This window comes from Punica granatum, chromosome 1 (genome assembly GCF_007655135.1).
Source record: "Punica granatum isolate Tunisia-2019 chromosome 1, ASM765513v2, whole genome shotgun sequence".
Taxonomy (NCBI): domain Eukaryota; kingdom Viridiplantae; phylum Streptophyta; class Magnoliopsida; order Myrtales; family Lythraceae; genus Punica; species Punica granatum.
In genome coordinates, this window is record NC_045127.1 from 18,012,441 (window position 1) to 18,034,519 (window position 22,079).

At 37.8% G+C, this 22,079-nt stretch overlaps 2 protein-coding genes across 5 annotated transcripts; one reads left to right on the top strand and one right to left on the bottom strand.

Annotated features, from left to right (window-relative positions):
- Positions 1 to 3,131: 3,131 nt before the first annotated feature.
- On the bottom strand, positions 3,132 to 6,336 carry LOC116192781 (peptidyl-tRNA hydrolase 2, mitochondrial). 4 transcript variants are annotated; one of them, XR_004154146.1, is made up of 8 exons: positions 6,173 to 6,336; positions 5,273 to 5,479; positions 4,985 to 5,045; positions 4,817 to 4,853; positions 4,325 to 4,402; positions 4,073 to 4,230; positions 3,804 to 3,843; positions 3,132 to 3,606 (listed from the first exon to the last, which is right to left on the bottom strand). XR_004154146.1 is itself a non-coding variant. In XM_031521423.1 (8 exons), exons 1-7 carry the CDS (start codon positions 6,206 to 6,208, stop codon positions 3,839 to 3,841), a joined length of 528 nt encoding a protein of 175 aa, XP_031377283.1. In that variant the 5' UTR covers positions 6,209 to 6,336; the 3' UTR covers positions 3,132 to 3,606; positions 3,804 to 3,838. The 4 variants fall into 4 exon arrangements, 3 of the variants coding, with proteins under 3 accessions (XP_031377283.1, XP_031377282.1, XP_031377281.1); XM_031521423.1 differs by having other exon boundaries at positions 3,804 to 3,874; positions 4,158 to 4,230; XM_031521422.1 differs by having other exon boundaries at positions 4,158 to 4,230; positions 5,273 to 5,476; positions 6,173 to 6,335.
- Positions 6,337 to 10,291: 3,955 nt separating this feature from the next.
- Positions 10,292 to 12,225, top strand: LOC116204016. The gene is made up of 3 exons (XM_031536037.1): positions 10,292 to 11,062; positions 11,207 to 11,459; positions 12,221 to 12,225. Exons 1-3 carry the CDS (start codon positions 10,292 to 10,294, stop codon positions 12,223 to 12,225), a joined length of 1,029 nt encoding a protein of 342 aa, XP_031391897.1.
- The last annotated feature ends 9,854 nt before the right edge of the window (positions 12,226 to 22,079 follow it).

Consider the following 22,079-nt stretch of genomic DNA (forward strand, 5'->3'; position numbering starts at 1 on the left):
ACTATCAACAGCCATATATGGGGGCAATTCGTTCATCTCCTAGTTCAATGGGTTGACCTTCTATTAATCTGAGGTCCTGTGCCAGGAATAAAAAATTCTTTCATCTCCTAGCCTATTTGATTAAGGACAGTTGGGCCCGGGCTTGGCAGAGCTCAATGAACACAACCTCAATCCCACCCAATGGTGTAGGCATCGGTGTATGTTCACAACACCATCCCAATGGCCCCATCGATTGCAACGTCGAGGAGTTCGGCATTCGCTGGATAGGCTCCGTCTTTGGGATAGGACTAGGAGGATGTTTTCCATTTACAGAACCGAAACAATAACCGACAAACCCGAACGGAACTCTTTTTTTGGTTGTGATTTATTGAATACGGTCCATCACTCTTGTACTGATCGTTCGTGCGTAAACATAAAAATTCCCAACCCTGGCAAGAAATTAAAAGAAAGTTGCATCACAACATAATAAAAAAATTCCCAACCCTTGCAAGAAATTAAAAGAAAGTTGCATCACAACATAATAGAAGTCAAACTACCTTGAATGTCATAGTGTAATGACATGTGTGCTCGCTTGATAATTAAATGTTCTAAGTTAATTCTCCTTAATAGAATTTCCTGTGCTCTTTCATTCAACTTTCTATTTTATGTTTTTTTATACTAGACTCATCAACTTAGCTCATTTATAACCCAGAATAAAATTTAAAAAAGAAAAAAACGTAACAGGGGCACTTAAATGGGACAGCCCCAATAATCTTAAAAACCATAGTGGCGCTGACTGGACCTTGATTTATTAGGAGCCCACATATGTGTGTATATATATATATATATATATATATATTTGTTAAATTTTTATTTTTAAATAATTAAAACATGTCTATCCAACTCAAAAATTTTCTTCTTTTTTCGGTAGAACTCAAAAGTTTATCTGTTGATGGATTGTGCAACCCATAGCCCTTATAAACAAGAGGATTTTTCTATTGCTAGCAGGTTTGGGATTTCACCTCTCTCTTTCCCTCCTCCTACTATCAACAGCCATTTAAGTATATGGGGGCCATTCGTTCATCTCCTAGTCATTGAGTTGATCTTCTATTAATCTGAGGTCCAGTGCCCGAAAAAAAAATTCCTTCATCTCCTAGCCTATTTGATTTGGAACCATTTGGCCCGGACGTACCATATAGCTCAATAAACACGAGCCTCAGTCCCTCTCCCGATGGCCCTTTTTTATTTTTTTTTTGGGATGAATACTCTCCCAGTGGCCCATAGGCATTGGTCTATGGTCACTGCCGTCCAAATGGCCCCATCGATTGCAATGTTGGGGGTTAGTGATTTGATGGACATGGTCCATCACTGGGATAGGACTAGGAGGGTTGCTTTCCTATTCTGGTCTGGATATGCATGGCGGACGAAGCTCTTGTTTGTTATGCCATGCATGCTTCAAACTGTGGTCCCAACATTATTGACCTGCCAATGCAGAACAAATTAAGCGCACCATAAGTCTCTTTTTTCGGTATAAATCATGATATTCAAAAATTCAATTGGAACTATAAGTCTCTTTTCTTTCTGAGTGAAACAAATGCTTGTATATGCCATGAAAGAGAGCGACAATTTTTTTTTCTTTGTTTTTTTTTTTAACCTTTGAATTGTCCCGAATATACAGAATCTTTGTGGGACAAAGTCCAATTGGGACCATAAGTTTCTTTTCTTTCTGAGTAAAACAAATGCTTGTATATGTCATGAAAGAGAATGACAGATTTTTGTCTTTGTTTTTTTTTTATTGCTTTGAATTGTCCCGAATATACGGAATCTTTGTGGACCAAACAAAAGTCCAATCAGGACTATAAGTCTTTTTTCTTTCTGATTAAAACAAATTCTTGTATATGTCATGAAAGAGAGCGACAGATTTTCTTGTATTTGTCATGTTCAAAACAATTTTGCAAAATATAAAGGAAAAAAATTACAATTTTTAAAAATTACAATCATATAAAATTTCATAAAATTTTTATTTGAAAAAATAACATAAAATAAAATAACTAAATATAGAAGAAGCGACCGGATAGGCAAAGCTGGATGTTTATTCATTAGGTTATTATCCTCGTGAGATTTCCAAAAACTAATTAAATATGCTTGTGAAATGTGCAAGTCAAAATTTTGTTATAAATTTTGACGCAAGTTTTTTTAACTTGAATATGTCAAGTGTACATTTAATTAATCTTTGAAAATTTCATGAGGATTATTGCCCCGATCAATATACATTCCTCTTTACTTGTCAGGTCGCTTACTCCTTATTTAATTATTTTATTTTTCCTGAATTTTGTTTAATTTTTCTTTTTCTTTTTCTTTCTGAATTTTCCTGAATTATAGGAATCCTCTTTTTATTTTTTAAGCATTTTCTTCTTTTTTTCACGCTTTAACTTTATTTTTAAATTCTTTTTCTGATTTTTATTAGTTTTATTTTTATCTTTTATTCTCTGAATTTAATTTTTTATATTTTGCATTTTGTCTGAATTGTTTCCACCTTTTCTAGAAGTTCTATTTTTTGTAATTTTCTTAGTTTTTCTATTTTTATTTTCTCAAATTTCTACTTTTGTGTCAGAATTTGTTTTTTGAGCATTTCTAAGATTTTCTTTTTTGTATTTTTCAATTTTTTTTCATTTTCCTGAATTTTTCTTGATTTTATTGTTTATTTCAAATTATGTCAGAAGCTTTTTTGAACATTGCTGCAATTTTTTATTTTTCTGATTTTTTTTCTGATTTATTAAAATTTTATTCATTTTATATTAGTTTTCGAAGTTTTAATGGCATGTCAACAATCTATTTGCCACGTTAGCAAAAATAAACGAAAAAAGCGATAGCATTTTAAATTTGGAAAGAAAATGAGAGAGACTTGAAAGAACATGAAAAACTCATAATTTTTTGCACAATTAACCTGATGACATATTGTAGTGGAACCGCTTCTTTGTAAAAAAATCGTTGGGTTTGCCTTATGCCATCTTTTGTATTTGTAAGTTTTATTTGATTTTAATTTTTTCTCTTTTCAGTCGTCTAATCTAATGTGTTTAGGCTCCACTTATCACAAGAAATTTACCCGTGCACGGCCTACCCCGGACGTACCACGCTTCAACTATAATGAATGGATAAGAAAAATAGAAAAGGTAAATTCCAGGAATGATAGGTTCGTTTGCAGTCAGAAATCTAAGAGATGCAAGAACTATGGTAAGTCAGAAGAACTTCTACATCTGAGGAGTCTGATGACAGATGCAGATGAAAGAAAGTTAAAACCTTCAAACCACAAACTTCCCCAATTCTCTCATCTCTATGCTCTACTTTGAACTCGAATCCGAGATAGATAACGACTACCCTACGAACGATTAAGAATTTTCCTGGGCCTGCTTCACCTCAGTGGTGTCCTTCTCACATCAAATTTGCCGGTACGAAACAGAGGAAATCACATAATCCATGCAACCAAATTATGGCTCCCTATCTTACCGCAAGAAAAAAATTATGGCTCCTCCTGAGTATGACAAGTATGGCAATAGCAGGCTCAGGTTCTTACTTCTTAGAGCAGGCGCAATTTCCCCGTCACCGAGTCGACTAATTCTTTTGGTCCTGCACAGAGAACAAGAAGGTAACTGTAAACTTGGTGCTTCAACAGCGTATGAAAGTTCAGTTTGGAACAGTATATGACACTTCAGAAGGTATTGACAGATTCGATTTTAAAGTTCACAGGGTGTTCGAAGACTTGCAGTTTGATTCCAATAAGTAGAAATTAAAAAGATGACCAGAATTGAAATGAAGAAGCATACCAGGCCCCACAGCAAGGACAGTCCTTGACCCAGCTTCAATCTGAGGATATTACAATACAGGTTCTCAGCTCCTGATTCATGAATTTTACGTAACAAGAACAAAGAAGTATCTTTCATTTACCAAATCTTAAAAATCAGTTAGCTAAAACTTCCCTCTTATATTTCCATCCGGCAGTTAGTCATGTCATAGAGTTCACAATAAAATCTGACTATCCTGATTTCTCCCACACTTGAGATCCAGGCTGGAAAGACAGAGAAAGGATACTTGCCAGGCAAAAAGTATCCAAAATAGGCAGGAGGAGCCCCAAACATTTCATAGCATCGAGATACTTTCGAAGCATTATATTATGATACCTCTGTCCATCCTGCATCAGCGACCACAAAAGTTGCAAGCCCGGTGTTCTCAGCTGCTTCTCTTAGCTTATTCCTGCAATGAAAGGCATTAATGATCGAGAGATTGCAAGCTGTCCACAGTGTGAAATGTGTAAAAATGCCACTAAACATGGAAATCCACTGCTTACATTTCCTCTTGATTTTTGCATGTACAGACAATTTTAGGTTGTCCACATTCTTCCCACTTTCTAAGCATATAACGGTCACTGCAAGAAACAATAAACCATGAGAATGCAAATAAATGCCAGTTGCAATAAGGACCAATGAGAATTTCTCAACATAAAAGCATTTCGTAATTTTTGAGTATCGCATCATAATTTCACAACAGACAGATCTTTTTTTCTTTTCCTGGGCATTTTCTAGAAATCCTCTTTTCTAAAAGCAGGTTCAAGCGAAATCCGTGAGCTATTAGATTTGCACAATACAACACGGTTTAGTCCAATGGTTCAAGCCTGAAGGAGCTGAGAAGGCATAAATGTCTCAGATTCAACTCCCCAGAAGCTCATTCCAATGCAACTCAGCCATCACTGTGGGTTACATGAAGTGGTCCAAAGTTGCTTGAAATTATGGGCTTTTATGTGGCAAAGGGATAGGGCACTATGACTCGAGCAATTACATACCTTTGCATCAGTTCCGCATACAAGCCAGTGGCAGCATCTGGAGTATTGTAAAAGAAACGCTTCAGAACTAATGCATTACCAAAAATAAATAAATAAATAAATAAATTTGAAGGATGCAATCAAGGAAATATATTAGAGGAAATGAGGTAAAAGTGTAGAGCATCTTACGAGCACATTGAGATGCGATTTTTCCTGAGCTCATCTTTAGATCCTGTCTCACGACCAAAACCTGAAACAGGAAGATCTTTCCAATTTAAGACCAAAGTTCGACAAGTAGAGTGAAAGTAACAGCCAACTTGTTTCCAAGTGGGCACTGAATAACTATACTATATCACAATGAGTGTCTGCTGAAATTAATTTCCTTTAGACAGAAGGTATGGAAGAAATTAAGATGAGGATGGATGATGCCATAAGGAATTGCTAAAAGAAGAGATAGAAGGGAATTTGAAGAAAAACCATTTTAAGTTCTCTGTCTTTGTTGCTTGGGAGGAGGCATTGCTCTGACAGCTTTCCCGGCAAGAAATTTCGCCTCCTTTTGCGATTCGCAGCAGGCTTCAATAAGTCACAGAAAAGCCCAAAAATAAAGCCAATGATGACGCCAGGGATGAAATTCTCCGGCCTGAAACTCACCGCAAATAATCCTTTCTCTTGCTTGTTTTCCTGCTGAGTTGACACAAGGATCCAAGTAATGAAGCTAAGAAGAACAACACTGATCATGATGAAATACACCAGAATGCTCTCTAAGGAAGCTCTCACTGGGCCTATCAACTACCTTCTGCAAACTCGTTTTTACCGTTACCAACGCCCCCACCCCAAAAAAAAAATAATAATAATAATAAAGGGGTTGAAGGAAGATCTCGGATGCCTTGGAGTATTACGCAAAAAGTGATGCAGTATCAGAACACAATACACATGCTCATCAGAAGTCCAACTATATAAAACCAGCAAATACACCGAGTTGCCCTTTCACTGTAAATGGAAAAAGATGTAGATTGCTCCAATAGCGGAACGTTTTTGCCCCAATTTTCATTTTCCAATATGAGGAACACATACTACTTAAAAAATTAAAGGAATTATGACAAATAATTTCTCAATAGAAGCAAAAACAACACCCAACAATGAACACAGTCGTCTGAAAATTTAGCAGAGAAATCCCACTCAAAGCTTAAAACTTTCAACAGTGAAGACAGTCGTCATTTCTGCCGGAAGACGAGAAAAGCGTAGCACATGACTCCGAGTTCAGAGTATCCATTTTCGGGTTTGATTTTCATTTTTCTCGCACTTCCTCGACAGCCTCAAACAAGAAGGGAAAGTATAACAGATATGAAAGGAAGACAGTGAAAACAGTTGATTCACCTTCTTCTCAGATTTAGATAACGGCCCGAACATCATCTGAGAGGGCTTCTCCTGCTGCTGTAGCTCTGCTCAGTGAATAGATAGTGAACTTATTCAAGAAGAGAGGAGATGAGAAGAGAGCTCATAGATAGAACAACAGGCGAGAAGGAAGGGCTCTGTCTTCAGTTTCAAGAACAAACCACAAAAACGACAACGAGTGTCCTCTTTTTTTCGTTTTGGTCCCTTAAGACTTTCGGTTATCTGTAAATTGCCCTCTAAACTGAATTGGGTTAATTACAAAATAGGTCCTGTACTCTAAACCAATTCCAAATCTAACCCAATCTTTATCCAATGTAGTCCGCCGTTGAAAATCTTTTTATCTTTTCAGTGAAGCCCTATAAATCCAGAATAATCAAATTCAAGTTGGATTGGTTCATTAAGAGACAAAACCCTTCCAGCATTGATTTTTTTCATTCGCAACACTCGAACCTAACGATTTGTTTAAGAAGAATAAGTGTCAAACTACTTAAACCGACCCACGTTTGTAAATCCTTGTATTTTTTTCATTAGTTAATATATAATGTCCTCCCTCCTCTACTGATCTTGATTTGGTTGTCCTGCAAATTATCCGCAAAAAATGTGTTTTGACTTGGTTTTCTGCAAATTAATTAGGCAAATGGGGTTTGATTGGGTCATTGTTCACAGTAATTGTGGTTATGACGTGTAGTTTCCATGAGTATATATCCTGCATTTTTTTTTCTTTTTTGTTTCTTCGGCCAAACAGTCACCTTATTCAATGTACTAACCATGGTCCAATACAGAATTGCATGTTATTGACATGAATCGTCTCTCTATCTTTACAAAGAATCAAGAATAAAGGAAATGGGGACAAACGTCTGCCCAATCCTCCTGGCACATCGACTTTTGAATTGGGTGGCAACCCAATTAGCGCACGAACTTGCATTTCTTCTTACCAATAGCTCACATGAAACTTGGAAAAGAACAATATGCAGCTTCTGATCTCCTCAACCACAGTTCGATAAACCAGCCAGGTTGCATTTTACCCCGTTAAACACTAAAAGAGCACCTCCGAATCAGTCTCATACACCACCCTCTGCCATATATTCTTCCTTGCGAGCCGGTTGATAGCTTCACTTAGTATTGCAAGCCCTTCAAGCACTAGAACATAAAATCTCTTCTCAACTTTCTTCCATATCCACCAACTACATCTCCTGCAGCATTCCTGGCCCCACTCCAATCCCATCCCCGCTTCAAATGTCTGATCATCGAATTCTGCATCACAATTGAGTTTTATAAAATCAACTGCTGAATGTCTTTTTTTTTCCCCACATATGCCACAGCATATACCTATCTTCCAACGGCTTCTCTGACGGAAAGTTCTGTCCAAGGTTTCCAACAGATATTCCGACTGATTTGCGACAGAAATCCATCAGAAGGGCCCTCAAAAGAGCCGCCGGAATTTTTCGACGTACTTTTGATGAAATTTTCTGTCATAAGTTTTTGGCGAACTTCCGAACGAACTTTCCGTCGGAAATCCGTCGCAAAGGCCGAAAATGTTATAATAAAAAATGGGGGCACTAGGGCTTGGCCCGAACACCCCCCGGCATAGATCCGCCCCCTGCCCATCTTCTTAACAAATGCACTATCGCATATACTATATGTATATTGTTTATATTTATTTAAGAAAACGCCTACTTTTATATATTTAATTATTTTCCTTTCACCCTGACACAATATGTAAGACAAAATTGACGATTTGGTCCCTGAAATATGCATCTCAGGGCAAGTTCATCCCGGAAATTAATTCTGTGGACAAATTGGTCCGGGTATTGCAAACGTTTGGACGAATTGGTCCTTCCGTTCGAAAACAGGAGAGGTCCCTGACGGATTACCTCTTACGGCCGAATTTGCCATCCCTTACTATTGATCATCTTCCCGCCTGAATTGCCCCCGAATTCCTTCGTCCTTCTTCCCCCAAAATTCGATCAAACCTTAAGTAAGCTACAAATCTTCCTTCTGATAGTGTCGTCCGTGAGTTCAAGAAGCTGCAGAAGGAGCTCAATTCAGTTCGTGTTTAACACCGTTAGAGCTCATTTCAGCTCATCTCGAGCTCGAGATCCTGCGCAAGGAGTCCTTCTCCATTGTCAGGTCAGTTCAGTTCGTGTGTGGCACCGTTGGAGCTCATTTCAGCTCATCTCGAGTTCAACATCGTCGGTTTTAGTGAAATGATTGTAGAGATACGATACTAGGGACGCATTTTTCCATTCTCAGTCTCCCTTGAGCTGCTCCGAGTAGAGTTTTGTCCCTTAATTGTTGCTGGACCTTGGTAAGTTTGTGTCGATTTCCATAGTGTAGCTCGTTGCTGAAACTCGACTGTCTGCTACGGATTCCTGATCCGACTGTGTTGCTCATTATGAATTCTCATTATGATCGACTCTATGTTGCTTGTGTGCTTTTGTGTCTGTGTACTGGATTTTCATGGTTGATTATGTTCACGCGGAAATGCTCGCAAGGATCAGTTTTGCTGAGTTTGTATCGAATGAGACACAACATCAGCTGGTGCTAAATCTCCAGCCATTACTTGTTCTGAATCGGACCCAAGAGTGTAAGTTTGAAACATATAGTACAAGGCGTTTTATATAGATTTGAATGGTGACAGGTATGTTGAATGTATTATTCAATTTAAACTAAGTTTGCTTTGGAAAAATAAGCAACCTATGAATGAGGGAACTATGTGAATCCTTTCGGGTGTTCTGCTTGTGGTGAAACCAATAGGGTGATTCAACCAAAGAAAGAACCCAGCAAGTATATCGATCAACCATCGAGTTCTATCAAACTTGAAATAAAGCTAAATTGTGTGTACGTATATATCATGAGCAAGTTGATGTAGCTGCATGAGGAAGCAGGGTACTATAAATCAATGTTTCCATCAGAAAAAATAACAGCTAGGTACTTTCTTATTAACTATTTTAGCATCTTAAAGAATGTTCATGCATAGTTATATCGGAAAAGATGATATGGAATATGAGATAGGCTAGATTTGCATTGCTATGGCTCATAGGATCATATACGCAATTCGTCTGCTGTAATTTTTTGTAACGAACACGACTGTCAATTTGCTTTCAACTATTCGGACAACCGTTCTTATATCAAATTCGATTGCTGAAATTTCATTTCAGAAGGCCCCTCTTTTGTGCCGCATGGTTTAGCTTTTCTTAGTCCATTCGTGGGTCGCAGATCAGTTGCTGGTCCGCTCACCTGCCTGTCTTAATCTACCAGTCCATTCTGTTATATCAACTGCTTCTACATGAGATGTATTGTGATATATATATTTTTAGTGAAATGATTGTAGAGATGGGTTTTATTATATCTCTGATTTTTATGTTTCTTTATGGAAGTTTTTGTTTCGTCAAGTTTGATGAGTTGGGATATATTTATTTTCGGTGACACAACGGAACATCCATAATCTAACTCGACAACATATTTGATCAAGTCTCATTAAATGTTTTCAGGGATGAGAAGGGGAATAAGCTCGAGAGGATCCGGGAGTCCCATGGCTTCCAAGTCAGTTATACGATTGTTTGCTGAGAGATATTGCCCTTTTATGCCGCTTGCCAATTATGAATGTGTGGTTTAGCATTTGCAATCAAATTATTCTTTGTGTTTCGCATGAGAAGTTGGATTTTTTAATTGGTTTTATGAAGGAATGATGATGAGGTTAGTGAGGAAGAAAATCTTAAAGGATATGATGTACATGGGCAGGAGGATCATTTTGAGTATGAAGGTACTGAGCATGTTGATTTAGAGATTTATTGGGATTCATAATATATATTCAATGAGGATGCTGAGGGTCATTTGGATGAAGAAGAGGAGCATAATGGTGATGGATCAGATCTCGAAAATCGAGAGCATATAGTTGTGAGATTATCACTAACAACAGCGGATATGGTCATATCCAGTGATGAAGATGAAGGCTATATTTCAGAGGAGTTAGCGGATAAGTGTATATTTGATGATGACAAGGGTGAAGAGGAGTTGAGAAAGTACCCCGAGTTTGATGAGTGGACCACGTTTGGGGACATTTAATTAGAGTTACACATGTTATTCCCAAACTTAACTATGTTCAAGAAAGCTGTGACAAATTATAATATAACAATTGGAAGGGTGTTCAAGTTTGTGAAGAATGACAACGAAAGGGTTAGGGCAAAGTGCATATCAGAAGGGTGCAAATGGGAAATCTTATGTTCTTGGAGTAATGAGGTGAAAACCATCAAAGTAAAGAAGTTCGTGGAGCCACATACTTGTGCTAGGGGGTTCAAAAACAAGCAAGCTAATAAGAAGTGGTTGGCTGCTCAGCTTGTTGATGAATTAAGATCATACCCAACGATGTCAGCACATGATGCTTTTGAGTGGCTTAAAAGGCATAGAGGTATTCATGTTGGTGATCATCAGATATACAGAGCAATAAGGTTGGCCAAAAAAATTGTAAAGGGATCTAAGAAGTTGCAATATAAAAAATTATGGGACTATTGTGAGGAACATAGGAGGAGAAATCATAACTCTACATTTGGTTTGAAAGTGCATAGACCTACTGTAGAACTGCCACCAACATTTGATAGGTTATACATTTGCTTTAATGCAAATGTTCAGGGGTTTAAAGCAGGGTGCAGGCCCCTCATTGGGCTCGATGGGTGTTTTCTAAAAGGATATTATGGAGGACAGTTACTGTCTGCTATTGCTCAAGATGACAATCAACATTTCTATATGATTACAGTAGCTATTGTTGAGCAAGAAAGTAGGGAAACATGGGGTTGGTTTTTGACAAATTTTCTTGGGAAAATTGGACAGTACAGTGATAATTGTTGGAATTTTATATCAGATCAACAGAAGGTATCTATCAATTAACTATAATTTTTTAATATTGATTAAAACTAGAATATTATTTGACAATAAAGATTCTTGCAGGGTTTAAAATTGGCTTTTGAGAAATTATGTCATGGTGCTCCACATATGAATTGTGTATTGCACATATAGAGAAACTTCTACAGCAAATTCAAGAACATGGACCTGACCAAACAACTCTGGAAATGTGCAAGAAGTACTACAATGGTGGAGTTTGACCATAATATGATGATAATGAAGAGAATGAATGAAGATGCATGGGCATGGCTGAAGAGATTCAAGCCCGAAGCTTGGAGCAAAGCTAGATTTAGTGATTATCCTAAGAATGATAATCTACTAAATAATATTTGTGAGCAGTTTAACTCGAAAATTGTGAAGTTCAGAGGTAAGCTAATCATTACGATGCTTGAAGAGATTAGATGTTATTTGATAGGGAAGATGAATAAACACAAATTGAGGGCAAATAGTTTTGTGGGTCCAATTTGTCCAGTAGCACAGAGTAGGCTAGACAAGTCTAGAAAAGATAGTTCATATTAGACCCCTGAATGGGTTGGCGATGCAGATGGTTACAAATTTCAAATATGAAAAAGGCCCCAATGCAAGGTGGTAGATTTAGGTGCTGGAACTTGCAGTTGTAGAATGTGGAAGTTAACTAGGATACCATGTGCACATGTTATTGCTTGCATGGCTTATAATAATTTGGAACTCGGGAAGTATGTTCACTCATGGTATTCTACTGAGCGATGGAAAGCCACTTATGTCTCGTAAATTGAACCAATTACTGGTGAAAGTGACTGGAATAGCACTGAACTGCCACCAATTGAACCACCTGCATTTAAAAGACCATCCGGAAGGCCTAAGCATAAGAGAAGGCAATCTGCGGGTGAGGTAAGCAACTCTAGCAACTCCTCCAAGACAACAAGAAAGTATGGTGAGACTCACCGCTCTAAGTGTGGAGAGGCTGGGCACAACATTAGGGAATGTACGAATCAAGCCACTAATGATGCTCCAAATGATAGAAGAAACAAAACAACAACCAAGGGTCCAAATGCATCTTATTCACTGGTATAATAATTGTTTATTATGTTAACTATAATAAATTCAATTGGCTTTTGTCTTATAAATGTTCTTTTGCTCTTTTGGTAGGTTGAAGCCCCTTTAGGCCCCTCAGGCCGCATTGTACGGTCTTAAGACTCAATTATCCTCGGGCCTAGCATACCTGTTTCATTGGGATCTATGCCATCAACTTCACATGCTTCTGCTCAGGTTGATTGAACTCACATTGAGTATTCAATTTATTTTTACTAAGGAAAGCCAATATATAAATCTTATTTTTATAGGTTCAACGAAGGCCTTTTAGCTTAGGAATGGGGATACCAGCAAACCAAGGTCCTAATTGGAGGCCTCCAACACCATTTAATCCGTCTCCAAGTCCAAGCACATTTCCATTCAGGATCCCTGCAGCAATGATGGGTAGAGGCAATTGGAGTACTCGTGCTCATAGACCCCCTCCTATAAGGCCAACAGTACTTGCACCAGCTTCAACAGCTTCAGCGTCAACTTCTCATTCAAGCTCATCACAATGATCAAACACAATCAGTCGAAGATTTTGAGGAATGGTTATGTATAGTTTTAATTGTAGTTTCACCTAATGGTTATATATTTTGTTTAAAAAATGCATTATGTTATTTCCCAATACAAAACAATGGTTTTGATTATGTATTCTGTTGAAAAAATACATTATGTTATTTTCCAATAATAACAATGATTTTGGTTGTGTATTCTGTTGAAAAAATGCATTATGTTATTTTCCAATACAGAACAATGGTTTTGGTTGTATATTCTGTTGAAAAAATGCATTATGTTATTTCCAAATACAGAACAATGGTTTTGGTTGTGTATTCTGTTGAAAAAATACATTATGTTATTTCCAATACAGAACAATGATTTTGGTTATGTATTATGTTGAAAGAAAGCATTATGTTATTTGCCAATACAGAACAATAGTTTTGGTTGTGTATTCTGTTGAAAAAATGCATTATGTTATTTCCCAATACAGAACAATGGTTTTGGTTATGTATTCTGTTGAAAAAATACATTTTGTTATTTTCCAATACAGAACAATGGTTTTGGTTATGTATTATGTTGAAAAAATGCAATTTGTTATTTCCAAATACAAAACAATGGTTTTTGTTGTATATTCTGTTGAAAAAATGCATTATGTTATTTTCCAATACAGAACAATGATTTTGGTTGTGTATTCCGTTGAAAAAATGCATTTTGTTATTTTCAAATACAGAACAATGGTTTTGGTTATGTATTCCGTTGAAAAAAAAAGCATTATGTTATTTTCCAATACAGAACAATGGTTTTGGTTGTGTATTCTGTTGAAAAAATGCATTATGTTATTTCCTAATACAAAACAATGGTTTTGGTTGTGTATTATGTTGAAAAAATATATTATGTTATTTCCAATACAGAACAATACGCAACAATAACAGAAGGCCGCGCAAAGCCAAACATTGAATTATATTAGCAATAACAATCATCTCAATACAAATTAGAATCTCACAAGCCTATAGTATCCCATTCACACGAGGAAACACGTTACAATATCCTAAGACAAATACAAACTAAGACTAAAACAAGCACGAAAATCAATATACTGCATACAATCTTCAGCATTTTGTTCTCCTGTTTATACATTTGAATTTTCTTCTTCATCTTTTTCATGAGCTTGTTATCTTCTCCATTTAAACCATTAATCTCAGGGAATGTAAAAGAAGCTCCAATCCAGGGTCTTGTAATCTGCTGCACTTCAATCAGCTCCTCATTATCAACCCATTCAAAGTATCCACATGCAAGATCACTTCTCTTCCATAAAGGACAACTAAGGAAACGTCTACCATAACTTTGTTTCCTGGTAGACGTTTAAAATAGAAGCTTCCTTCCACACCCACAGAGATTGACTGATTCCTCAACTCGTCATGAGGCTGTGGACTTTTGGACATATTGCTTTGTCCCACTCCATTGACTTCCCTCACCTCCCATATTTGTTATGCTGAAATCTGAAGCTTAGTTGAAGCTTTTGGATGTGTCTGTCTATTTGTTCTCACTGCAGATGGTTGAAGCTGCAAAAGAACATGTATCGACCAATTTGGAGAGTGTTATTAAGAGAGGATCTTAAATCAGGATTATAACCATTGCCGTGCTACTTCAACAAACCAGATATGCATAATTTCAGTTCAAACAAGAGTAAATGTTCAACAATACAGACCCATTCATCAGACAATCAATAGAGAACCAAACATGCAATTAACTCTGCAAGATGTATGTCCATTCATTAGAAAATATACTAATCTAGAACTCTGATTACTGACCCAATTTTATCATTCCAATGGAATGTCCGCAGCATATGAACCTAGTTCAAGGTTCAAACCCAACTTATCACTACACTGGAACAAAATAAGTAAAAGCAAGTTATACCTCACAGTAAAACTTCATTGCATACCACTGTGCAAGGTGAAGTAGCAGCACAGGGAGCTTAAGTCTGTAGAAACAGAACTTCCAAGACAGCAGTGACCGAAACATGGGACCAAGTATTCACCTAAAAAAGAATAAGGGACCAAGTGTCCACATGCTGCCTATGATGCAATGTCATTTCTAAACTTAAAAAATGTAAACAGTAGGAAATGAGCATACCCAAGCCACAAGCAAGCAGAATGCCACTGATGCCAATTGTCTATGTCAATGCATAGAATTGACCAATTTTCATCCTAAGTGAGAATTCAAACTACCTTCAACATGTGCGGATACAAAAATTATACTTCATATAACTCCTAAGAAATAGGAAAGTGAGCAGGAAATCTCAATCTAATTCCGAGCAAATAAACAACCTAAAGCACCAGACAAATGCAAAGAAGCATTTCACATCAGGAAATCGAGAAATGTATTGTCTACAAAATTCTTCAGTAACTCTCCTGAAGCAACAACATCAAAAAATAATGCACCAAAATATGAAATCTGAATTGAAAGGAAGTTGTTTTCATTGATTGGACAAAACCCAGATGCGATAAACCTAGAAATAAACCTAAATTGTAGAAAGAAACAACATTCGGGCAACGCAGCAGACTAACCTGGTCCTCATTCGGGCGACGCATTAGACGACCTCCACTCCCCCCGCAGTGGTTCGTCCCAAGTGATTCTCGCCGGAAAACGACCAACAATAACGTTCGCGACTTCGGAAGATCACAGTCGACAGTCTAAATCACAGAAATGTTGAGGCATTTGGTCGAATTGGAAGATTGGCGTAGAAGCGAGTAGTGCAATTAGGGTTTATCGGAAGGCAGAGAAGCTCCAATCGGAGGCAATTACCAACGACATTATCAATTACAGAAGGAAGCTTGATTGAATTTCGGGCTTTGTCCACAATTTGAAGATTAGGGTTTGATCGAATTTTAGGGGAAGAAGGCAGAGAAGCTCCAATCGGGGGCAATTGGGGTGGAAAGGAAATCGCAGGGGGAGGGGGGTTGGGGGTTGACAGCAAGGGACGGCAAATTCGGCCGTGAGAAGTAATCTGTCAGGGACCTCTCCTGTTTTTGGATGGAAGGATCAATTCGTCCAAACATTTGCAACGTCCGGACCAATTTGTCCACAGAATTAATTTACGGGATGAACTTGTCCTGAGGTGCATATTTTAGGGACCAAATCGTCAATTTTGTCCATTATGTAATACCATTAACACCATATTCATGCTATTTTTTTTAAATCCATCATCACAAGAAAAATATAATTCCCATACAATTAAATATGTTGTGAGGGGTGAAAAAAAAATCGATAAAGCCTTCCCTTAAATTGTCGATATCCCATCACAACACTTCAACTTGTTCACATATTTTCTAACAAACATTCATTTACAATGTCCAAAAGCACAACATGCATAGGTTCAACAAGTTCAACACGCATAGGTTCAACACGAAATTAAAAAAAAGTCTAAAAGCATAAATTCGAACTTACAGTCTCCACAACAAACACATTACACATCACTTACTAATCATCCGACGAGCTTCGTTGGACTCCTCGTCTCTATCTTCCTCCTCCTCGTCCTCATCTTTACCGTTCTCCAAACGATGTTTAATTCTTCCCTTATACAGATGTTTATTTTTGTGCTTACGGCGAGGTAATTTTCCTTTCAATTCCGCCAAGCTCTCGTGAATATCGAGCAACACCATCTTCAATGTCCCCACCTCTCCCTTCACTTCCACATACTAGTCATGTCTCACATTTGCCATCCGAAAGGGCTCTGCTCGTAGCAATTTGGGTCAGGAAGCTAATTCAGCCCATAAGTGCGTTCCTTCTTATTTGTCTGTACGACCTTTTGCCAAGTCTTCGCTTGGGACTCTTGAGTTCGCAGGCTATCCACCTCCTGCTCAGCAGCCTAAGTGATTGATTGCTAGAAAAAAAATCAATACAAACCTATTACTCATGATGCTATATGGAAAGCTCCCCAAGCGGTATAAATAAATATTTTCCTCATATATTAACTTACATAAGTCTCTGCCGCATAAGGACTTACCCATTGCTTATCCGAGGTACGCTCATGGCTTCTTTCAACTATCTCGGCTAGTGTAGGATCCCTATGTAGCTCCTTCTTTCCAGTATGGCAACTTCAAAAGATGCTCTGCTTGATGAAATCATCATCTTTCACAGGCCTTCCTTCTTCTGTGACTTTCTTAACCTTCTGGCTAAGCCACTCGTAGATCCATTCACTAACTACTATCGAGGATGGTTCTTCTCGCTCAATCCTCCCTGCCTTGAAGTGACAAACGCCCTTCTTGTATGGATGGTCTTTCGCCAAGAACATTCTGTGGCAATCAAATCAACTATTCTTCCGGTCATGTCAAAGTGTGAATGCTTTGTTGTAACTCATACAATGAGGACAACGAATTTCTCTACAGTCCCTCAACCCGACGACATACCGTAAGCGAGAAATCATTTATAGTCCATATCATGGTTCTTAGAATCGTGATTCGAATCGTAGAATCGTACGATTCCACGATTCAAGGGGGGTTATGCGATTCTGATATAATGGGCTGAATTGGAAACTAATGAATCGCATCTGAATCGGGCCGTGAATCGCGGAATCAGGTCGATTCTGCGATTCCGAATTCGACCCAGACTCGGGCGAAGGCCAGGCCTAATTAGGGCTTTCAGGCCGAAGCCCAGCCCATTGGCCCTTAGCCCGACAGATTCCCCCCCCCCCCCCTCATTTTCCCTTTCTTCTCCAGCGCTCCCCCTTTCTCCCTGACATTTCTGTGCCCTAATCTATTGGACCTCCTCTTCGTGTTCGGCATTTCTTCAGATTCTTCTTGTTCTGCCAGTGCCAGGGTCTCTTGTTCGATTGTTCCGACTCCGATGAGCTTAAAGCTCCGCAGATCCGACTTCCGCAGTTCTGAGTTCCGACTTCCACAGTTCCAACTTCCGACTTCCGAGATTTCTTCCACAGTTCCGAGCTTCGAGACGTCCGAGTTGATCTGCCCGAGCTTCGACCTCCCAAGCAACTGCCAAGGACAGCTCATCAGCGAGAGTGGCCACAGTCATCAGCGAGCTGTGAGTCTCTTCGATCCAATTCATCGGGTAATTCACCAAGGGGACGACCAACTTATCCCAACACCTCGACATCAGTTCTTGCTTTCCGACGCTCTTGAAATTCCCTGGAGACTGGTGCATGACATTGAGTGCAATAGACTTGTCCTCAGGCAACGCACTCGCCGATCCTTCTCTTACCTTGGGTACTGAAAGCAGAAATTTCACTGTCTGCACAAACAATGTAAGTATGTCTGTGATTATGTGTGTGCACATATAAATATATGGTTATATACTAGCACATGATGCGGTAACTGGAACATTAGAAGATAAAACCAATTGCAAGTATGAGCACCATATTCTATATTTGTTGAAGAAATACGCACAAGAACCTGAACGTGGCGAGTAATTAATGGCATAAAAGCATGCACCTTCTTGTGATGTCAAGCCTAATTGAATCAGTTTGATGCAAATTGGTGTTATTACTCATGCTCTTTGGGTAATAGCTTCTAATAAAACTGTTTGGTTTGATTGTGTATATTTTAATGCTTCAGGAGAAAGATTAGTAGTCATAAGCTTGTAATATATTTTGTCTTCAGGAAAAGAGATTAGGCTGCATGGGGATCATCGGGAAGTAAGAAGAGCAAGAAGGGCATGAGTTATGACTTATGACTTATGTTGTTAACTTTTTATTTCGGGAGTTTGAGTTATGATTTGGACCTTGAATTTCAATAATTTGTAATGATATTTTGTGTTTTTATCATTTTATGACTTATTGTTGATTTGTTAGTTTGTAATCTTTATTTGAATGAACAAGGATTGATTTTTTTTACATAGAAAAGTATGCTACATATATATATTTATATATATGTTTTTTTTAATTACAGGTTGAATCTTACGATTCATGATTCTACGACCCTCGACCGATTCTAGGTAGAATCGCGATTCTGAAAACCTTGGTCCATATCAAAGCAGCTCTTATGTTGAAATTTTGCCTTGTCGAAGCATCATAAGTTGTAATCTCAATATGCTACAGTTCGTTCACCTGATAAATAAATGGTTACAAGTAAACATCTATCATTGACTTAGGACTTTTGTGGCCTAGGCATAATTCATGTCAGTTACATATACTCCGACATCATACACAATTTCGAAGGCAAGCTGTACAGAACAATAACAACAGGCTAGCACGAGTAAGAATTCATCCATCTTTCAAAAGGATTGAACCCATCTAAACATAGTTTGTGCCGAACAATAAGAAGGCCAAATCAGAAATCCAAGTGTACCTCATCGAAGTTCTTCCAAGCTCTCCCTTCGAATGGATGACACAACATTTTCAGGGTGACGATCCTCGTTGTGCCATCTCATGTTGCTTGCTGAGATCATAGACACGTAAAACCTTTTCAATCTCGGAATGGGAAGCAAGTAGTGAATTTTTTTACCTTGCCACCACCTTAGTTTTGCCTTTAGCACCATAATGATGTTTGTATCTAGACTCACCAAAGAATTTGCACTTCGTACAATTAGCGTCGTCTTTATAGTACAACATGCGACCATTTGGACAACAATAAATTTTTTCAGTGTTCAATCCAAGAGTCAACACTAACTTCTCTGCCTCGTAAAAGTTCTTGGAAATGTTATTTTTCATTAGAAGGAGACCATGTATGAAGACCAGAAGCTCATTGATCGCACCTCGAGTCACATTATAATCACTTTTGACGCTTAGTAATCTAGTGGCGAGACTCAATGTAAAGTGTTGGTCAGACCCATGCCATCTAGGCTGATTATATTACTCCAAAAGTGGCCCTCCGAATTGGGCTCCTGGACAATTAGACATCGGAGATCCAAAATGCTCTTCATGCCCATAATCCGCCTCACCGCATCATAGACCGTGTCCCTGTACTTATGCAATGGATTCTCATCGATCCCAATTGCATTCGAATCCAATACTACTCCAGTAGAAGCAGAAGCCACATAAGGATCGGCTTTTCCATGATTACTCCAATAACAATGATTAGGCTTGAAACCGTCCTGATACAAAACCTTTGTGCTAGCACTTTAAACATGGATATTGAATTTCCTCTACGCAACTCGGTAAATTTGAAGCGTGCTTCGAGAATTTCTTTACCCCTTCAGTGAACTCTTTTCTAATACCTCCACGATTCGAATGATTCCTACTACACATCCATTCCCGATGTGGAGCGATATTCATCTAAATACATTCACTAAAAAATACAAACAGTAGACACCCCATCACTTAATCAACCACAAGCGCATACAATAACTAATATTCAGATCTCCTTATTACTCCACAACAAACATTAAAAATAATCAAATCCATAATGGGAAGGCTCAACCACTTCCTCAAATCCCGTCTTCTTTCTCCACAATTCTAAAATGGCAACTAACCTATGGTCATATACAATCAATCTAAACTAAACATAAAAGTTTTAATTACAACTACAGATTAAGTATATATATATATATATATATATATGTAATATTCCATCATACCTTTAATTAGGCTTTACAACAAGTAAGGGGTACTCCTTTGGACGATCCACGAACCTATACAACATAATAGCATTGTAATTAGGCAATTTCACAGGTGTATATACACATATATATATTTATATTAATTACACTCTAATTTTCATTAAATAAACTTATTAGTTTTCATCAAATTAATTATAAATTAATTTAGAAAATTAATTATTTCTAATGAAATTCATTATATGCTAAATTTTCATCGAATTATTAATTACATTCTAATTTTTACAAAATCAACAACTTTAATTTCCATCAAATAAATTATAAATTTAGCAAATTGATTAATCCTAAAATTTCATCATACATTCTAATTACATATGTTATCTAATTAATTTATTATTTAAATTTTATCAAATTATAAATTCATCATCAAAAGGATCATGTACGCACTTCTCGAACTTGTGTTGTGACGAAGCAGGGGTCTAGTTGAGAGTAGGGACGGAGCTAGCGCGTTGTGATCGATAGAGAAAGGGTAGAGCTCAGCCTCTCGTCACAGGGGAGAAAGGGTCAAATTTGGGCCGGGGGAAGGGCTAACGTGGTAGAGCTGAGCTGGACGGAGTAGGGCTGTGGGTGAGGCTGAGCGCGACGAAGAGGTGCTGGAGCTAGTGGGGCTGGGACGAAGCAAGCTGGCCGGGCAGTAGTATCTCGGGACACGTCGCATGCACGGAGTTAGGAGATCAGAAAATACGAACGTGTAGGAGCTTGGACCGATAGAAGTGTATGGAGGGAGCTTGAGCTAGTGGAGTAGAGCTGGACAGAGCTTGGGCCCACGAGAACTGGAGCTGGAACGGTGGCTGGGTTAGTGAACGTGAGAGAGAAAGGAGCTGTCGATTGTATATACCTAATTTCGATCCAAGTTCGAGCTTAGACAAAAAAAGAAGCTCTGGATCTGTTATCAATCAAGGACAGAATTAATAACAAGAAACTGCAAAATGAGAGCCCCAAAGAATGGTTTTCAAGACAAATCAGATAAGTCCTTGAGTGCTTTCCTTACATTTCATATATTAGGTGCCATTTTCAAAAATAGTACGGTTGTCGATGACATTTTTTTCGGGGCCACAAGCGATAAAAACAATTTCCCAAAAAACACCATGTGATCCTTGAATGTTTTATTTTTAAACCTGATATTTTTCCTCAATACCACAACACCTCAATTATTTTTCAACTGATAAAAGCCAAAAATGCATTTAATTCCCAATTTTATATAATAGAGGAAAGGGCTCGCGACTAGGGAATCAATATTCTCGCGTAGTGAAAAATATACATTACAGAGTTTTTTTATTTGAAAAGGAATTTTCTCAAATTTTACAGACAGATGCATAAAAGGGCGATTAATTTTTTGTGTCCAAAATATTTTCAATCAAAATTTAAGTCAAAAAGTATTTTCTGGCATTTTGTGAAATTTTCAAACAAAATTATATCTAAAAAACACCCGAAACCATTCGAAACATAATTTTTTATTTTTCAGTCAAAAATTATTTTTTGGAATTTTATGAAATTTTCACACCAAATTTCACTGGAAAGTATAATTGAAACAGACCGAAACATGATTTTCTATTTTTTTGACGGACAATGGCGTAACAGGATATTTTTCGGGAATCAAAATATTTTTGGTCAAAGTTTCGGTCAAAGAATATTTTTCGGGATTTGTATAATATTTTGGATTAAATTATACCTAAAATACACCCGAAAAATACCAAAATCGATTTTTTATTTTTTTATGCGTCAGGGCAGTTTGGTAATTTCAGTGAATAGTGGCAGGTCGCCGGAAATCGCGGCGACGACGGGACACCTGATGCGACGCTCGCATCAGAGCCCCACCCCAGTCTCTCTTATTTTCAGTAAAGTCCCTGATTGCTTCTTTATTTCC